This window comes from Panthera tigris, chromosome A1 (genome assembly GCF_018350195.1).
Source record: "Panthera tigris isolate Pti1 chromosome A1, P.tigris_Pti1_mat1.1, whole genome shotgun sequence".
In the NCBI taxonomy this organism is placed as follows: Eukaryota; Metazoa; Chordata; class Mammalia; order Carnivora; family Felidae; genus Panthera; species Panthera tigris.
In genome coordinates this window covers 135112991-135128479 of record NC_056660.1, presented here as the reverse complement: position 1 = coordinate 135128479, position 15489 = coordinate 135112991, and the positions used below count along the sequence as shown (strand labels likewise).

The 15489-nt window shown below is 41.9% G+C and overlaps 1 protein-coding gene across 1 annotated transcript; it reads right to left on the bottom strand.

Annotated features, from left to right (window-relative positions):
• Nucleotides 1–420: 420 nt before the first annotated feature.
• On the bottom strand, nucleotides 421–9832 carry CCNB1 (cyclin B1). Its single transcript, XM_007079883.3, has 9 exons — nucleotides 9658–9832; nucleotides 8879–9049; nucleotides 8629–8781; nucleotides 5782–5964; nucleotides 4142–4300; nucleotides 3686–3922; nucleotides 2824–2964; nucleotides 2090–2200; nucleotides 421–1689 (listed from the first exon to the last, which is right to left on the bottom strand). The coding sequence occupies exons 1-9, from the start codon at nucleotides 9676–9678 to the stop codon at nucleotides 1582–1584; spliced, it is 1284 nt and encodes a 427-aa protein (XP_007079945.1). The 5' UTR covers nucleotides 9679–9832; the 3' UTR covers nucleotides 421–1581.
• Between the last annotated feature and the right edge of the window lie 5657 nt (nucleotides 9833–15489).

Sequence of the window (15489 nt, the reverse complement as noted above, 5' to 3'; positions counted from 1 at the left end):
GTTATGTTTGAAACTGCCCCCAAATATCTGAGAAATAGTGCTTGCTTCACTTTACCAGATAATATAATAGTTTTACACTTATCACAGGAAAAAAGTTTAGGAAATAGATGGGAATTGTTTCAATTCAGCTGGACAAGGATAATCTTGATCATGTGATACTGGTATAAGTGGGCACCCATCTGGAAGAGTCTTACTTTATGCCATATACAGAAAGTTTATTGAGGGATTATAGATATAAATGGGGAAAACTCCAAATTTTACATGTTTACTGTTCTGAGATGGAGCAGATCTTGAGACTGAAAATCCAAAAGCAACTGTAGAAAACAAGATTTGACAATATAAAAACTTCAGTGTCTGCATGGCAAAAGAGCATAAACAATCAAAAGACAAATGACAAAATGGAAAAACCTTACATATCGATAAGTAATCAACAAAAATTTATTCAACCTAGCCATCAGAATTAAAAATTAGGGCAGCAAACAACTTAGATTATTTCTTGCCGAATTCACAGAAACTGGAGAATCATTATCTTCGGTTCTGGCAAGGAAGCAGAGAAATCCAGAACTTTTGTACATTGCTGATGACACTTGAGAGTCATCTGGCAGCACCTGCCAAACTTAGAATGCACATATCTAGAGAACCCAGAGTACAAAAAGGAAAGCATGGTATTTAATGATCAACAGGTTTATCTGTAGGAGCAAAGAGGAAAAGCAATCTGAAGATCAACAGAATGGATAACCTATACTTTATCCATACTATGGAATGGAAATGCCCACATACAGGTAAGGCCTATACATGTTAAAAGGAATTGCTTATATATAGAATGATTCCATTTCTTAGAAATCCCCCTAACAACTTATTTATAAGCATATTTGTATTTATAGAATCAAAGAAGGATACACCCCAAACTGTTGTTGGTGCCTTCAGATGGATGGGATTGAGCTGTAAGAATAGGGGGTGGGGAGTAAATTAACTTTTTTTTAGATACTTTTATGTGTTTTGAGGATCTGCTTTTATTTGATCAATCAAGAAAGTGAAAAAGTGTAGAATATAAAGTTCTTATTTTTGCAAATAAAAAAGTTGATAGTTTAAGAAATAGTGGTAGAAGTAAAAACTACTTAGAATTATGGCAGAAACCACCAGAAGAAACAGAAAACAGGAGGACTAGGGGTAAGGTGGCAGATCTTTGACAGAATAAGGCAGCATATTCTCCAAGATAATTGGGCTTACATGCAGTATGCCCTAGAGAACAGCTTTAAATGCCTTCATGACCATAGTAATTCATACAAGAATGCAAAGCCAGGTACATAAAACAAACACCACACAAGTAACAATTATATATATGTGCTGGGTCCCAATAAACTGAAAGCACTTTTTATATTCCCCATCGTATCTTTAACACACCTTTTTGGTTACCCTTGAGTTAGGAAGTAGCCACATTCAAATGAGTTAAGGTGTAAGAAATAAAAAGGACCACAAACTTTATTAAAAGTAAGTAAACGTAACATATAATATGTACAGATGGCACATGGTGCCAATTTTATTTGTAGTTATTATAGTACTCCAACTCAAGTTTACAAGTTACACCTTTGCCACAGCCTTGGCTAAATCTTGAACTAGTGCAGAATTTAGTTGTGCTAGAGTGCTGATCTTAGCATGCTTAGATGTGGCATACTTGTTCTTGATAGTCTGGAAGACAAAAGCATAATAACTAATGAAGGGAAAAAGGAAAACATTGTGAGACCCAATAGTACAGAGAGTCACTTAAAATAATTCCAAGGGCACTTGCGTGGCTCAGTTGGTTAAGCACCTCGGTTTTGGCTCAGGTCACGGATCTCAGAATTCGTGGGACAGAGCCCTGGGTTGGGCTCCACACCGTTTCCAGCGTGGAGTCTGCTTGGCGTTCTCTCTCTCCCTCCCCCTCATTCTCTTGGTGTTCTCTCTCTCTCTCAAGTATTAATACACTTAAAACAATAACATTATTAAAAAAAAAAAATCAACTCCTTGAAAATAAACTATTCATTTACAGACTTGAAGTCTTAAGTATTTTCACTTGTCCTCCCAACACCTTACAATGCCCCTGACTTACCATGTGCTTTGTAAGCCCACGATTCACCATGACTATATTCTTAGCCAGGTGTTGCATAACATTTAGAAGGGATTCTTCAGTGTATGACAGGTAATGCTGTAAAGTTGGTGTCTACGGCAACAAAAGTTAATGTTAGAAATGCTCATGAAGAATGGTTCTCAGAAAATTTCTGTAAGTTAGTCAAGAGTAGGGGGTAGGAAGAGGGATTCTGTAGGACTGATTATAACTGAAATTTAAGATAAATTTAAGATGCTTTCTTCCCCAAATACTCTTCTTTCATGCTTCTCCAGGACCCTGTACTTATTAAACCTATTATACACTAATGTGCTCAAACCTAATTAAACTTCTTTAATTGCTGACTAGTGTACCCTCCAAAGCTGGGCTCCAAATTGTTTGACACCAACATTCGCATGCCTAATACTACTCCTAAGGCCTAGGGTAGCACATGGCACATAGGAGAAATATGTGTAGAATCAGGGAGTATGATGGACTTCTAGCATGTCATTTGACCTGCCTGAGAGTCTTCATCTGTGTAAGATGAAATTAGGTAACAAAGTGGGAATATCTTATGAACACATAGTAAACAAGATAACATTTTTAATCATTCTCTCAGTCGATGCTCTATTTTTAGAAATCATTTGAATTGTCCTTTAATGAAAACAGTCCAGTATTAGCGCAAACATCACTTAAAATTTAAAAGCTTCGGGTAATGTAAGTCTGCAGGAAGAGCTTACCCATTCACCGTTGTCGAGAATTTTTAGTGCTAGGCAAAAAGCTCCTGCTGCAATCTGAGAAGGAGGAAAGTGCACCATATCGTAATCCAGCATAGTTAGCTCCATCAGGTATTTGGCCAAAGTATGTTGCTCAACATCAACCTGAAACAAAACCCACAGGTCTCTGAGCTTTTGTCAGAATTCTGTCATGGCAATAACCAGTATACCCTTAACTATAATTACAAGTATTTGTCTATAGGGGCGCCTGGGTGGCTCAGTCGGTTAAGCGTCCGACTTCAGCTCAGGTCACGATCTCGCGATCCGCGAGTTCGAGCCCTGCGTCGGGCTCTGGGCTGATGGCTCAGAGCCTGGAGCCTGTTTCCGATTCTGTGTCTCCCTCTCTCTCTGCCCCTCCCCCATTCATGCTCTGTCTCTTTCTGTCTCAAAAATAAATAAACGTTAGAAAAAAACAAAAAAACCCTCTCAAATGCTGGGGTGCCTGGGTGGCTCGGTCGGTTGAGCATCTGACTTCAGGTCAGGTCATCATCTCACAGTTTGTGAGATCAAGCCCTACGGCGGGCTCTGTGCTGACAGTTGGGAGCTTGGAGCCTGCTTCCGATTGTGTCTCCCTCTCTCTCTCTCTGCCCCTCCCCCACTCATGCTATATCTCTCTCAAAAATAAACATTGAAAAAATTTTTTTAAACTGTCAAATTCAACTACCCATGGAAAGCCTCAATGAAAACATTAATACATAGCCTGACTGGAAATAAAGAACATCTTGATGTCTTCCTCATGTAGAGTTAGAAGTCAGGTGAATCAGATCTTTGTGATTAGCAATATTTCATTATGTCCCATACTAAAGATTATCCAAGAAATCTGTACCTCTCCAATCTTAGATGCTCTCCGAAGGAAATGCAGGGGTAGAGGGCGGCCCAGACCAAAATTTAAAGATCTTAGAATCTTCATTTCCATCTGTCTGATTTGGTGCTTGGTGTAAGTGTTGTCAGTCACAAAGGCAAAGTCACCAATTTCTGGAGGGTACATTTCTTCGTATTTACTTGCAATAAACATGGCAGTGACACCAACCAGCTGCAGCATCTTCTTGGGTACACAATTATTCTGCAATGGGAAATTCCAACCTGATGAACAACTAATATGTACTTGAAAAAAAAGAGACAACATAGCTATGAAAGGAACATGGGAAAAAACATTCTAATAGCAAAATCTCAATTAATGACACTCTACCCCACAAGACAGATGTTAGCCGGAGAAGTTTGTTTCTTAGGACTCAGCTAGAACCCTGGAATGGAGAACCCTCAGGTACTGAATTATGCTCACCTGCATGAACCGATCAATAATGGAAACAGTCATGTACATGGTCTCCTGCAGTAACCTGAATTTCATTTGAACCTGTACTAGCCAGTCAATTAGGATGGCTCTCATGTTTCCAGTGACTTCACGACCCAGTAGGTATTTTGGTCTTACTGCTTGCTCTTCCTGCAAAAGAATGCTGATTATCCTTTAGAAGCAAGACTCCCTGTGACATTTCTGATCAGAAATATTAGTCATCACAGAATAGTAATGGAGCATTTAGAATCTCTAACAGGTGTCAACTTAATTCTTCATACTGTCACTACAAACAGCTCTATCACTGAGGAAGAAAGCAAACATTAAATAGGGCAGTTTGACAGGTTTTTCATATTGGCAGATCTCACTAAGTTCAACTTACCATCACTGTTACCTGCCCACACTCTGCAACCACTTCAACCCCAAGATATCTTGCCATCATCTCAGATCTTTTCACTTAAGACTATAAACCCAGAACCTGAGCTTTATGAAGTAGAGAAAAATAGCACCAGCTATTTTCCAGATCAGCTGGAACCTATATGCTACCACTCTCCTGCTGTAGGATTTAAACCCTCAACACACCATAGGTAAAAAGAATGAACCATCAAGGACCAACGCATACATCTGCTAAACCCACCCCACCAAAGTTAGAAAACTTTAAAAAGGGAGATGAAACCCAAAGTGGAAGCCTGGTCCTGGCAAGGAAGTCTTCTTACAGAACAATTGTATAGAAAATCTTTTGGATGCCCAGAAGAACCAGACAAGAGAGAAAAGATGTTAAATGGTGCTGAAAGAAGAGAATGTCTTATAAACACACAACTGGGCAAATGTGCTTGTTTGCTTTTTTGTTAGCACACAGAATGCTTCCTTGTTTTGGCGGGCAGGAGGAGCAGATGGCATATGCCACTAATATGAAGTTTCAGAAGTGATATGAAATGGAAGAAAACCAAAAACTTGTTTATTGTACTCTCAGACACAGAAAAATTTCCCTGGTGTTACATGCACATCAGCCACAAGGACCCAAAGTGCCTTGAGTTGCTGGTGGTTATAGTTTTTCGGCATATTCTCCATTATGGCCTACCTCCTGCCTCTAATCCTCAAACACAGAGCCTGGGAATTGCCCATCCTTAACCTATGGACATTCATTAGGGTTCTGGGGGCACCTGGGTGGCTGAGTTGGTTAAGCATCTGACTTTGGCTCAGGTCATGATCTCGTGGTTCATTGAGTTTGAGGCCTGCATCAGGCTCTAGGCTGACAGCTCAGAGCCTGAAGCCTGCTACAGATTCTATGTCTCCCTCTCTCTCTGCCCCTCCCCAGCTTGCACTCTCTTTCTTAAAAATAAACATCAAAAAATTTTTTTTGAAAAAGAGAGAAAAAAAAAAAAAAAAAAAAGCATTCGGGCAGTACCCAGTGTCACTTTGAATTTTCTCTGTCCAAAATGGCAAACAAAAGGTATCCTTGGTTTGTCTGGGGACTTGATTTTTGGTACCCCACGAAGAAGAATTTCCAAGTGGCATCTGTTAAGAAACGCTACTTACATCCTGCTTGAATTCTTGTAAACAAAGTAAAATATCTTTAATAAAGCTAAGCACCATTTAGAAAAAACAAATATTCTGGAAGTAATACAGACCTCAAGTTGTCTCAGATAAGCATAAATATCTTTCACATATTCACTACAAAGGTTTGGATCAGCTCCGTCTTCTGCATCCACATCGTTCACTGCAAGAATTACATCAGAGAAAGCCTGACACAGATATTCTTCTGCAGGGGCACATCCAGACGTTTCCATTGGGCTTGGAGACGGAGTATCAACCTTGAAATAGAGAAACCTTTTGAAATAATAGCAAAGAGAAGCATACCATCCGGGAATGAAGGCCCAATTATTGGTACCGATTCAACAGACCAACTGCTAAAAAGACATATAATTCACAATTCATTTCCTTAAAGGAAAATTAGTTTCTTTTCAAATTTATTCAGTTTCTCTTCAGGACATGATTAATACAAAAGTGAAATGCCCAAACAGAATGAGCCACTTTGAAATCAGTAGAACCTCGACACGAATGGGTAAAACAGAGAAAAAGCAAACAAAATCACATGTTAGACTTTCTTCTAAAGGAAATGAGTAAATAACAAATCTGTTTATCAGTGTCACGTGAAGTCAATCCAAATGAATGAGTCTTTTGTCTTCATTTCAAAACATGGACTGCTTCTCACTGCCCAGGAAAACACAATGTCTGTCCTGCCTACCAAGGACTAACAGAGTTCATTCGTTATCATTAACCATTTCCTTCAAGCTCCAGTTTCCCCTTTGTTCAAACATTCATTGATCATGTTCTTCTAGTCAAGCCCTGTGCAAGCACTGTCTTTACAGTGTCCTCAAAGGGATTTGAATCTATCTATCTATCTATCTATCTATCTATCTATCTATTTTTTAATTTATTTTTTAATGTTTATTTCTGAGACAGAGAGAGACAGAGCATGAGTGGGGGAGGGGAAGAGAGAGAGGGAGACACAGAATCCCAAGCAGGCTCCAGGCTCAGAGCTGTCAGCACAGAACCCGAGGTGGGGCTTGACCTCACAAACTGTGAGATCAGGACCTGAGCCGAAGTCGATCACTCAAGTGGCTGAGCCACCCAGGCACCTGTTTGAACTGTTTTGAAAGATGAAAAGATTACTAGCTAAAAGAGTGTGAGGGTAGGAAAGGCCTTTTTTAAATAAGTGGGACAGCAAAGACCATCAGTATGGGACTTTCAAGGAAACCACACATAGTTGGTATGACTGTACATGCTATAGGTTTCATGTGTCATCTCCAGAGTGTTAATACTAAAGCAACAGCCTCAGATCTCCCACCCTTAGATATAAGGGGCTGGGCTGAATGACTTTTACAGATCATTTTCTCAACTGGTTTTAACTACTTTGTTTTGTATGTATGTATGTATGTATGTATGTATGCATGCAATTTTTTATTTAGGAGTGGAGCCTGTGCTTGATCCCACCACCCTGGCAGATCCTAGGACCTGAGCAGAAATCAAGAGTGGGATGCTCAATTGACTGAACCACCCAGGGGCACCTAGTTTTTGTTTTTTAATTTAAAGATGCCATTGTAGGGGCACCTGGGTGGCTCAGTCTGTTAAGCGTCCGACTTTGGCTCAGGTCATCTCCAGTTTATGGGTTCGAGCCCCACATTGAGCCCTGCACTCTCAGTGCAGAGTCTGCTTGGGATTCACTGTCTCTCCCTCTCTCTCTGCCCCTACCCTGCTCTCTCTCATGTGCTGTCTCAAAATAAACACTGAAAAAAAAAAGTATTCTTATAAAATTAGAGCTTCATTAAATGCAGTTCATTGTAAATCCAGCAAAGCCCCTTTTAGGTGTCCTGTTTCTCCTTCAAAGGAGTGGGTATATTTACATGACTGATGTTTAGTTAAGTTCTTAATTTTAGTTTTTGAGGCCAAATGTTAACTCATTTTATCTACTCTGAAAATCTACATTTTTTTCTGCTTTACACTTTTATATATTCCAGTGTTACAGGCTTATTAATTATTCAGTGGCCACATTAGGGAGTAAAAGGATTCAAGATCATCTGTTTCAGTCAATAAATTCTGGTCAGATGGCTTGTACCAAAGACAGTAAAATCTTTGATCCATGCACATATGATAAATCAATACCATTAATAAAGAGCAGGAGGGGCTCCTGGGTGGCTCAGTCTCTTAAGCTTCCAACGACTCTTGATTTTGGCTCAGGTCATGATCTCATAGTTCGAGGGTTTGACCCCGCAGTGGGCTTCACATTGAAAGCATGGAGCCTGCTTGGGATTCTCTCTCCCTCTCTCTGCCCCTTTGAGAGAACTTTCTCTTTCAAATAAACTTAAAATAAATAAATAAATAAATAGATAGATAAATAAATAAATAAATAAATAAAAGAGGGGGGAGGCAGTATAACAAAACGATTTAGAGCCTAGGTTTTGAAGCCAGATGGCCTGGGTTTAAGTCCATATGTGTGATCAGATGTGTGACTCTAGAAAATTTACCTAATACTTCTCTAAGCCATTATCTAAAAAGTAGAGGTAGGAATACAAGTAAGACAGTCAATACAAAGATTGGGTGAGTTATGGGGTGCCTGGGTGGCTCAGTTGGTTAAGTGTCTGACTTTGGTTCAGGTCATGATCTCTGGGTTTGTGGGTTTGAGCTCCGCATCAGGCTTTGGGCTGACAGCTCAGAGCCCAGAGCCTGCTTCGGATTCTGTGTCTCCCCCTCTCTCTGCCTCTCCCTCGCTCACACACACTCTCTCTCTCTCAAAAATAAATAAACATAAAAAAAAAAAAAAATTAAAGATTGGGGGAGTTAAATGTATTTGAAGTGCAGAGGCTACCTCCTGCTAAGCACTCTATAAATGTTACTATTATTACTATTTGTTCAAACACTGATTCCACATTATTATTAAATGAGGGAAAGAAACAACCAAACCAAAGTAAGTTTACCAAAATAGGCTCCGGAGAAAGCTTTTCTTCTTTAACAGGCTCATGTTCTGGCTCTGGTTCTGGCACAGGTACAGACACAGGCTCGGGTGCTTTGTCCAGAGGTTTTGGTATTTTTTTAGCAATAACTTTTCCAGGAGCCAAAGTTTTTGCTTCCTGTGGATGAAAGAAGAAAATGAACTGTTTCTGCATCAAGGGTCACAGCTGTAAGGTGGACTCTTACAGAGAAGTTAGATCAGGAAGAGATAGTTACCTTTTTCAGAGGCAATTTGGCTTGTGGCTGTTCACTGACTTTGTTACCAATGTCTCCGAGGGCTGTTCTTGGCCTCAGTCCTGGCTTGGAGGCTGCAACAGTGGCCAGAGGCACGCGCTTTGCGCCTGCCATACTGATCTTTGCCTTATTTTCAACATTAACTTTCGTGTTCTGAAAGAAGCAAGACCACTTTCAGAGCTGGCCCAATCAGAGCGGAGTAAGTCAAGGGTCAATTAAGGTGGGGCAAGAGAGAGGCTCTCAGGACAAAAGTTGGCTGTAAAAAAAAAAGGGTTCCCAAGGAAAACCGGGGTTCCAGGATCTACCCTTCGGTTGTGACATGTCAATTTCTTCCCAGAACCTCTTCACTCATCTATTCAGGGGTTGTCGGTTTAGTCCCGGCCGACCCTAAAATTCCACGAATTTACATTTGAAAGGAAATAAAAAAGCCTGCAATTGCAGGCATTTTCTCTCCGGGAAGGGGGTTATGAGGTTGGTGGGTGTCGGCTCTGGGGACCTGTATCACATTTTAAAAGAGATTTCCTGTGGACCCATCCACTCGCGGCAAGCATTTATCCAAGGCTGGTCCAGTTCTCTTCCTCTCTTCGTCGGTCCACCTAACTCCCCCACCAAGCCAGGGGCCCACCGATCCCCCCCGCCCCCGTCCTTCTCCCCAAATCGCTGCCCTGGTCCGCTCGAGAGCCTCCGGCAGGCGACAGAGGATGCGAGGACACGCAGCAAGCCAGGAAGGCCGCGTTTGTTCATCGTCCGCAGCAGCTCACCCTAGTGACCCGGAGCGCCATGGCTTCCTCTTCACCAGGCAGCAGCTCAACGCGGAGAAGCAGAGCACGGGAGCCACCGAAGAGCCGGGGACCTGAACGCACCGCAGACCAACAGTCGTTCCTCCGCAGCACGCCGGGAGGAGCAGTACCCAGCCTCAGGTTTAAACCCCGCACTGCTCCCTCCTCATTGGTCTGTTCGTGGCACTCGCTCCCTTCCCATTGGCGGCTGCCTGTTCCTCCGAGAATGCGTTTCCTGGGCGATCCCGCGGAGACGTTCGAGAGGGGGCGGGGCCAGGCCTCTGCTCTCTGGCAGCTGTGCTGCCACCTGGAGAGGCGAGCGGGCAGTGTGCCGCCGGCCTGGAGCGGAGACCTTGAGCGCAGCGGGAGCACGCACAGGGAGTGGCTGGTGGCCTCTGAAAAGTGCCAGTGGGGCAGCAAGAGTTGGAGAAACTGAGACGCAGTTATGGCTCTAATCTTACTTATTGTTACACACTTTCCTCTTCTGCAGTGGACTGTAGCAGGAAAGGCTTTAAAATACATTCTTTCATTTGATTTGAGTATCTTTCATTTGTTTTCATTCCTGGGGTGGAGGAACTGAAGCTCAGAGAGGGTTTGGGTGACTTTCCCAGGATCACAAAATGAATTACTTGGGAACGAAACTTTGGCTATTTTTTGGATCCCTGAAGTTTCCACAGCACAAATTGTATGTTAAGAATATTGTCACCTTCGGGGCGCCTGGGTGACTCAGTCGCTTTACCGGCCGACTTCGGCTCAGGTCAGGATCCCACGGTTGGTGGGTTCGAACCCCCGCCCCCGTCAGGCTCTGTGCTGGCCGCTCGAGCCTGGCCCCTGCTTTGGAGTCTGTGTCTCCCTCTCCCTCTGCTCCTCCCCCACTCACTCACTCTCTCTCTCTCAAAAATAAGTAAACATTAAAAAGAATATTGTCAGCTTTTTAACCCGCCAGATTACTTTAATACAATTGCTTCCCAAAGCCAATCTTTTCTTTAAGCTTTTTATTTGAGAATGATTTCAAATTTAGGAAAGTTGCAAACAAAATTATTACAAAGAACATATATACCTTTTGCCCAGATTCAAGTACCCTTAACATATTACTTCATTTGCTTTATCATTTATTTTTCTCTCTTTCTATATATATCTCTATGTCTCACTGTATATAAAAATTTTCTTCCTGGGGCACCTGGGTGGCTGGCTCAGCTGGTTAAGCCTCTGACTCTTGATTTCGGCTCAGGTCATAATCTCGGGATTTGCAAAATCGACCTTGCTGTCAGCACAGAGCCTTCTTGGGATTCTCTCTTCCTCTCTCTACCCCTCTCCTGCCTGCAGTCTCTCTCTCTCTCTCTTTCTCTCTCTCTGTCTCAAAATTAATAAACTCTATGAAAAATTTGTTTCTTCCTGAAACATTGGATGGTAAGTTATACATACTTACAGCCCTTTATCCCTTAATTCTTTGGTGTGCATTTCCTAAGAAAAAAGGATATTCTCATATATAACCACAATACAGTTATCAATTTCATAAGTATACTGTTTTTAATGTTTATTTTTAGAGAAAGAGTGCACATGTGCATGCACATGAGCAGGTGAAGAGCACAGAGAGAGGGAGAGAGAGAATCCCAAGCAGGCTCAGAGCTATCAGCACAAAGCCTATCTCAAGGCTCAATCTCATGAACCTGAGATCATGAACTGAGCCAAAATCAAGTGTCAGCAGCTTAATCAACTGAGGTGCCCCATAAGTTTACTTTATTACAATATTAAATGCAACCTAGTTTATATTCCAGATTTGTCAGTTGATCTAATAATGTCACTTACAGCATCTTCCCTCCTCCAGTAGAGGATGCAGTCTAGAGCCAGATGTTGCATTTAGCTTCCTTTAATCTGGAAATCTGGAACAGTTCCCACAGCTTTTCCTACAATGCATAGGACAGCTCCCACCCTCCCAAACACATACACAAATAATTATCCAGCCCAAAATGTCAATAGTCTGGTAGAGCCACAGTTGAGAAATCTTGCCAACTCTGTACATACCTATAGACTCATTCAATATGCTAGTTTTGTTTTTTTTTTTGTTTTTTGTTTTTTGTTTTTGCTTAATTAGCATTAAGTACCATGGATCACCTCCTTTCTTTACAATAGTTAAAAATGTGTGCGTCTTTCTCCTAAGTGAACTAACTATACAGTGTGAAGTCAATGAACTCAATGTTCTCTCCTCTGGCCAAGTTAATAGGGCTGACTACATACCAGGCCCTGTTCTAAGTGCTAGGAATATATCTCTGAACAAAACAGAGAAGATCCTCATTCTCACAAACCTTATATTCCAGTAAGAGGGAGATAGAAAGAGAAAGAGAGAGAGACAGATATAGAGAGAGGGAGAGAGAGAGAGAGAACAGGTAAATAAGTAAACAAAGTGAAAAAAAGAAAAGTCAGATACTACTAAGTGCTAGGCAGAGAATGAAAAGAAAGTGATATAAATAGAGTAACTTGGTAGCTACCTTGGACTTGGTAGTCAGGGATGGTCTGAGAAGGTGACATAATTCCTAGGTTAAGGTGAGGTTTAAATGACAGGAAGGAGAACATTCCAGATAGAGGAAATAGCCTTTTAAATACCCAGGGATAGCAATGAATTTGTCATATTCAGAAAAGCGTGTAGCTAGAGTATGGGGGATAGAGTGAAAATGAGATTGAAGAAATTAGAAAGAATAAAATTACACAAGTCTTTGTAAAGCAAGGTAAAGAGTCTGGGCTATGTATATGCAGTGCAAGCTTTTGGAGGGTTTCAAGCCAAACTGTGGCATAATCCATCTTTCAAAAAGATTACCTTAGTTACTGTGGAGATAATGTATGTAGGTGGGGAGGAGGAGGGAAGCAGGAGGAAGGAAAAGAAGAGCCAGAGGAGCCATTAAGAAACTATTGTAGGAGGGGCACTTGGGTGGATCAGTCAGATAAGCATGCAACTCTTGATCTCAGGGTCGTGAGTTCAAGCCCAGTATTGGGCTCTGGGCTGGCAGCTCAGAGCCTGGAGCTCAGAGCCTGGAGCCTGGAGCCTGGAGCCTGGAGCTCAGAGCCTGGAGCCTGGAGCCTGCTTTGGATTCTGTGTCTCCCTCTCTTTCTGACCCTCCCCCACTTGCACTCTGTCTCCCTCTCAAAAATAAAAATAAAACATTAAAAAAATCTATTAAAAAAAAAAAAAAGACTATTGCTGGGTCTTGATGATTTACATACTTGGGAGTGAGAGAAAATGGAGTCAAGGGTAATTCCCAGGGGCGCCTGGCTGGCTCAGTCAGATAAGCATGTGACTCTTGATCTCAGGGTCTTGAGTTCAAGCCCCACATTGGATGTAGAGATTACTTAATGAATAAAACTTTAAATAATAATAAGTAAAGTGTAACTCCCAGGTTTTGACCTGAGTAACTGAAACAGAAAGACTAAGAGAGGAGCAGCTTTTAATGGGTGGCAGGTTGTGAGTAGGAGATCAAGAATTCTGCTACATTTGGAATGCTTAAAGGTATGGGGGAGGAGAGGTCCACTAGGCAGAGCCCAGGGAGGGAGCTTAAGTCTTCTTTGGCTGTAAATGGTATTTAAATCCTAACACAGGTCATCCAGAGGAGGAATGTAAAGAAGCCTAGATGCCAAGAGCAAGCCCTGGGGCACTCCATATTTAAAATTGAACCAAATGGGAGAAGTATGTTAAGAAAATTGGGCAATAAGATCAGAGAGGTTGGAGATCAGTGTTGTCTCAGAGGTGTCTCAGAAAACAGAAGGCGATGGTTCACTGAGGGAATATGACATGAGGGTTTAACATGACAGACTGAATATACATAGTCTCTGTTTCTCCCTGAAGACAGTAAAACGCGTAACTCTCAAGGATAGGTGAGGAGACAATAATGCCAACATTTTGGAAGCAAGAAAGCAAATCGAAAAGTGGTAATGGAAGTACCAGAGAGCCCAAGAAAGTTGAAATCTAAGCTAGTGGTGGAAAACCAAGAAGCAAACTGAATCTTGCTATAGGCTCCGGCAGGTTTCAGGAATGGGGAGTACCAGGAGCCTATGAAAGTGGTGGTGTAGGTGGAGCTGAAACAGAATTAGTTGATTCCCTCCTACACGTTTGAGTGCAGTGAGAGCACAGCGTCTTTCTGGTCCCAGCTGACTGGAACTTTACGTTTGGAGAGGCTGAACTAAAGGAACTCTGGATTCAGGTGCTGGGCAAGTTGAGAGAGGATGAAGTAAAATTCTCCACACCAAATGGAGAGACCTCCAATTTCTTTCTTCCACTCAGTCCCCTAAATGCAGGTAGCTGAACTTATACCCTCCAAAATGAGATAAGGCCTTGCCTCTCTGGGGAGTGGATCTGCCCAAGAGAAAAGAAAAATCTCAAAAACATTGATGGGTAGACTACCCAAAGAAATGGCTGGGTCACCCTGAAAGTGATGCTCATTACTTGACATGCTGGCATGCTGACACAGAGCTTCTAGTCAATTTTAGTGTTTTACTCTTAATCATTAATACACAGGGGCGCCTGAATGGCTCAGTTGGTTAAGCATCCAACTTTGGCTCAGGTCATTATCTCACGGTTTGTGAGTTTGAGCCCTGCATCAGGCTGTCTGCTGTCAGTACACAGCCTGCTACAGATCCTCTGTCCTCCTCTCTCTCTGCCCCTCCCCCACTCACACACATGTGCAGGTGTGCTCTCCCTCAAAAATAAATAAACATTTAAATAACAAACAAACTGGGGCGCCTGGGTGGCTCAGTTCAGTTAAATGTTGGACTCCAGCTCAGGTCATGATCTCACAACTTGTGGGTTCGAGCCCCACATCGGGCTCTGTGCTGAGAGCGTGGAGCCTGCTTTGAATCCTCTCTCTCCCTCTCTCTCTGCCCCTCCTCTGTGCTCTCTCTCTCTCTCTGAAAAACAAATAAGTATAAAAAAATAAAATAAGAGACAAATAAGCAAACAAACAAAAACTATTAATAGCCAGCCACTGAGCACCAGACATTTGAGGACATGCTCTAACTTGAAAGAAAGAGACCAAAACAAACAAAAAGAAACTTCAAATGAACAAGCAATTCAAGTAGAAAGCTAAAAAATAAAAAAAAGTTACCACCCATATCATAAGAAAAATAAAAATAATGCATCCACAAGTAAGTTTATAAGACAGCACTGCAAGCTTAAAAATACGACAGCAAAAATTAAAAATGCAATAGGTTTGAAAGAGAAAGTCACAGAAATTTCCCAGGAAAAAAAGGATAAAAAGACAAAGAGATGGACTATAGAAAAGAAAAGAAAATAGAGGATCATTCCACAAGGTCTAATATACAACTAATAGTTCCAGAAAAATAAACCAGAGAAAATTCACAGAGGATACTGTTAAATAAACAATACAAGAAAACTTCCCAGGACCAAAGAACATAATTTCATGAATTCACATCTGATCACTCTGCAAAATAAATGAACAAAACACTGATCCCATAACACGCTGTGCTGGCATATAACATTAAGAATAAAGGGAAGAGGGGTGCTGGGTGGCTCAGTTGGTTAAGTGTCTGACTCGACGTCAGCTCAGGTCAGGATCTTACGGTCTGTGAGTTGGAGCCCTGCGTCAGGCTCTGTGCTGACAGCTCAGAGCCTAGAGCCTGAGCAGCTCAGAGCCTGCTTCGGATTCTGTGTCTCCCTCTTTTTCTGCCCCTCCGCTGCTCGGGTTCTGTCACTCTCTCTCTCAAGAATAAACAAACACTAAAAAAAATTTTAAGTTTATGGTTTTTTTTAAGTAATTTCTATGCCCAACATGGGGCTCAAATCCACGACCCTGAGATCAGGAGTCA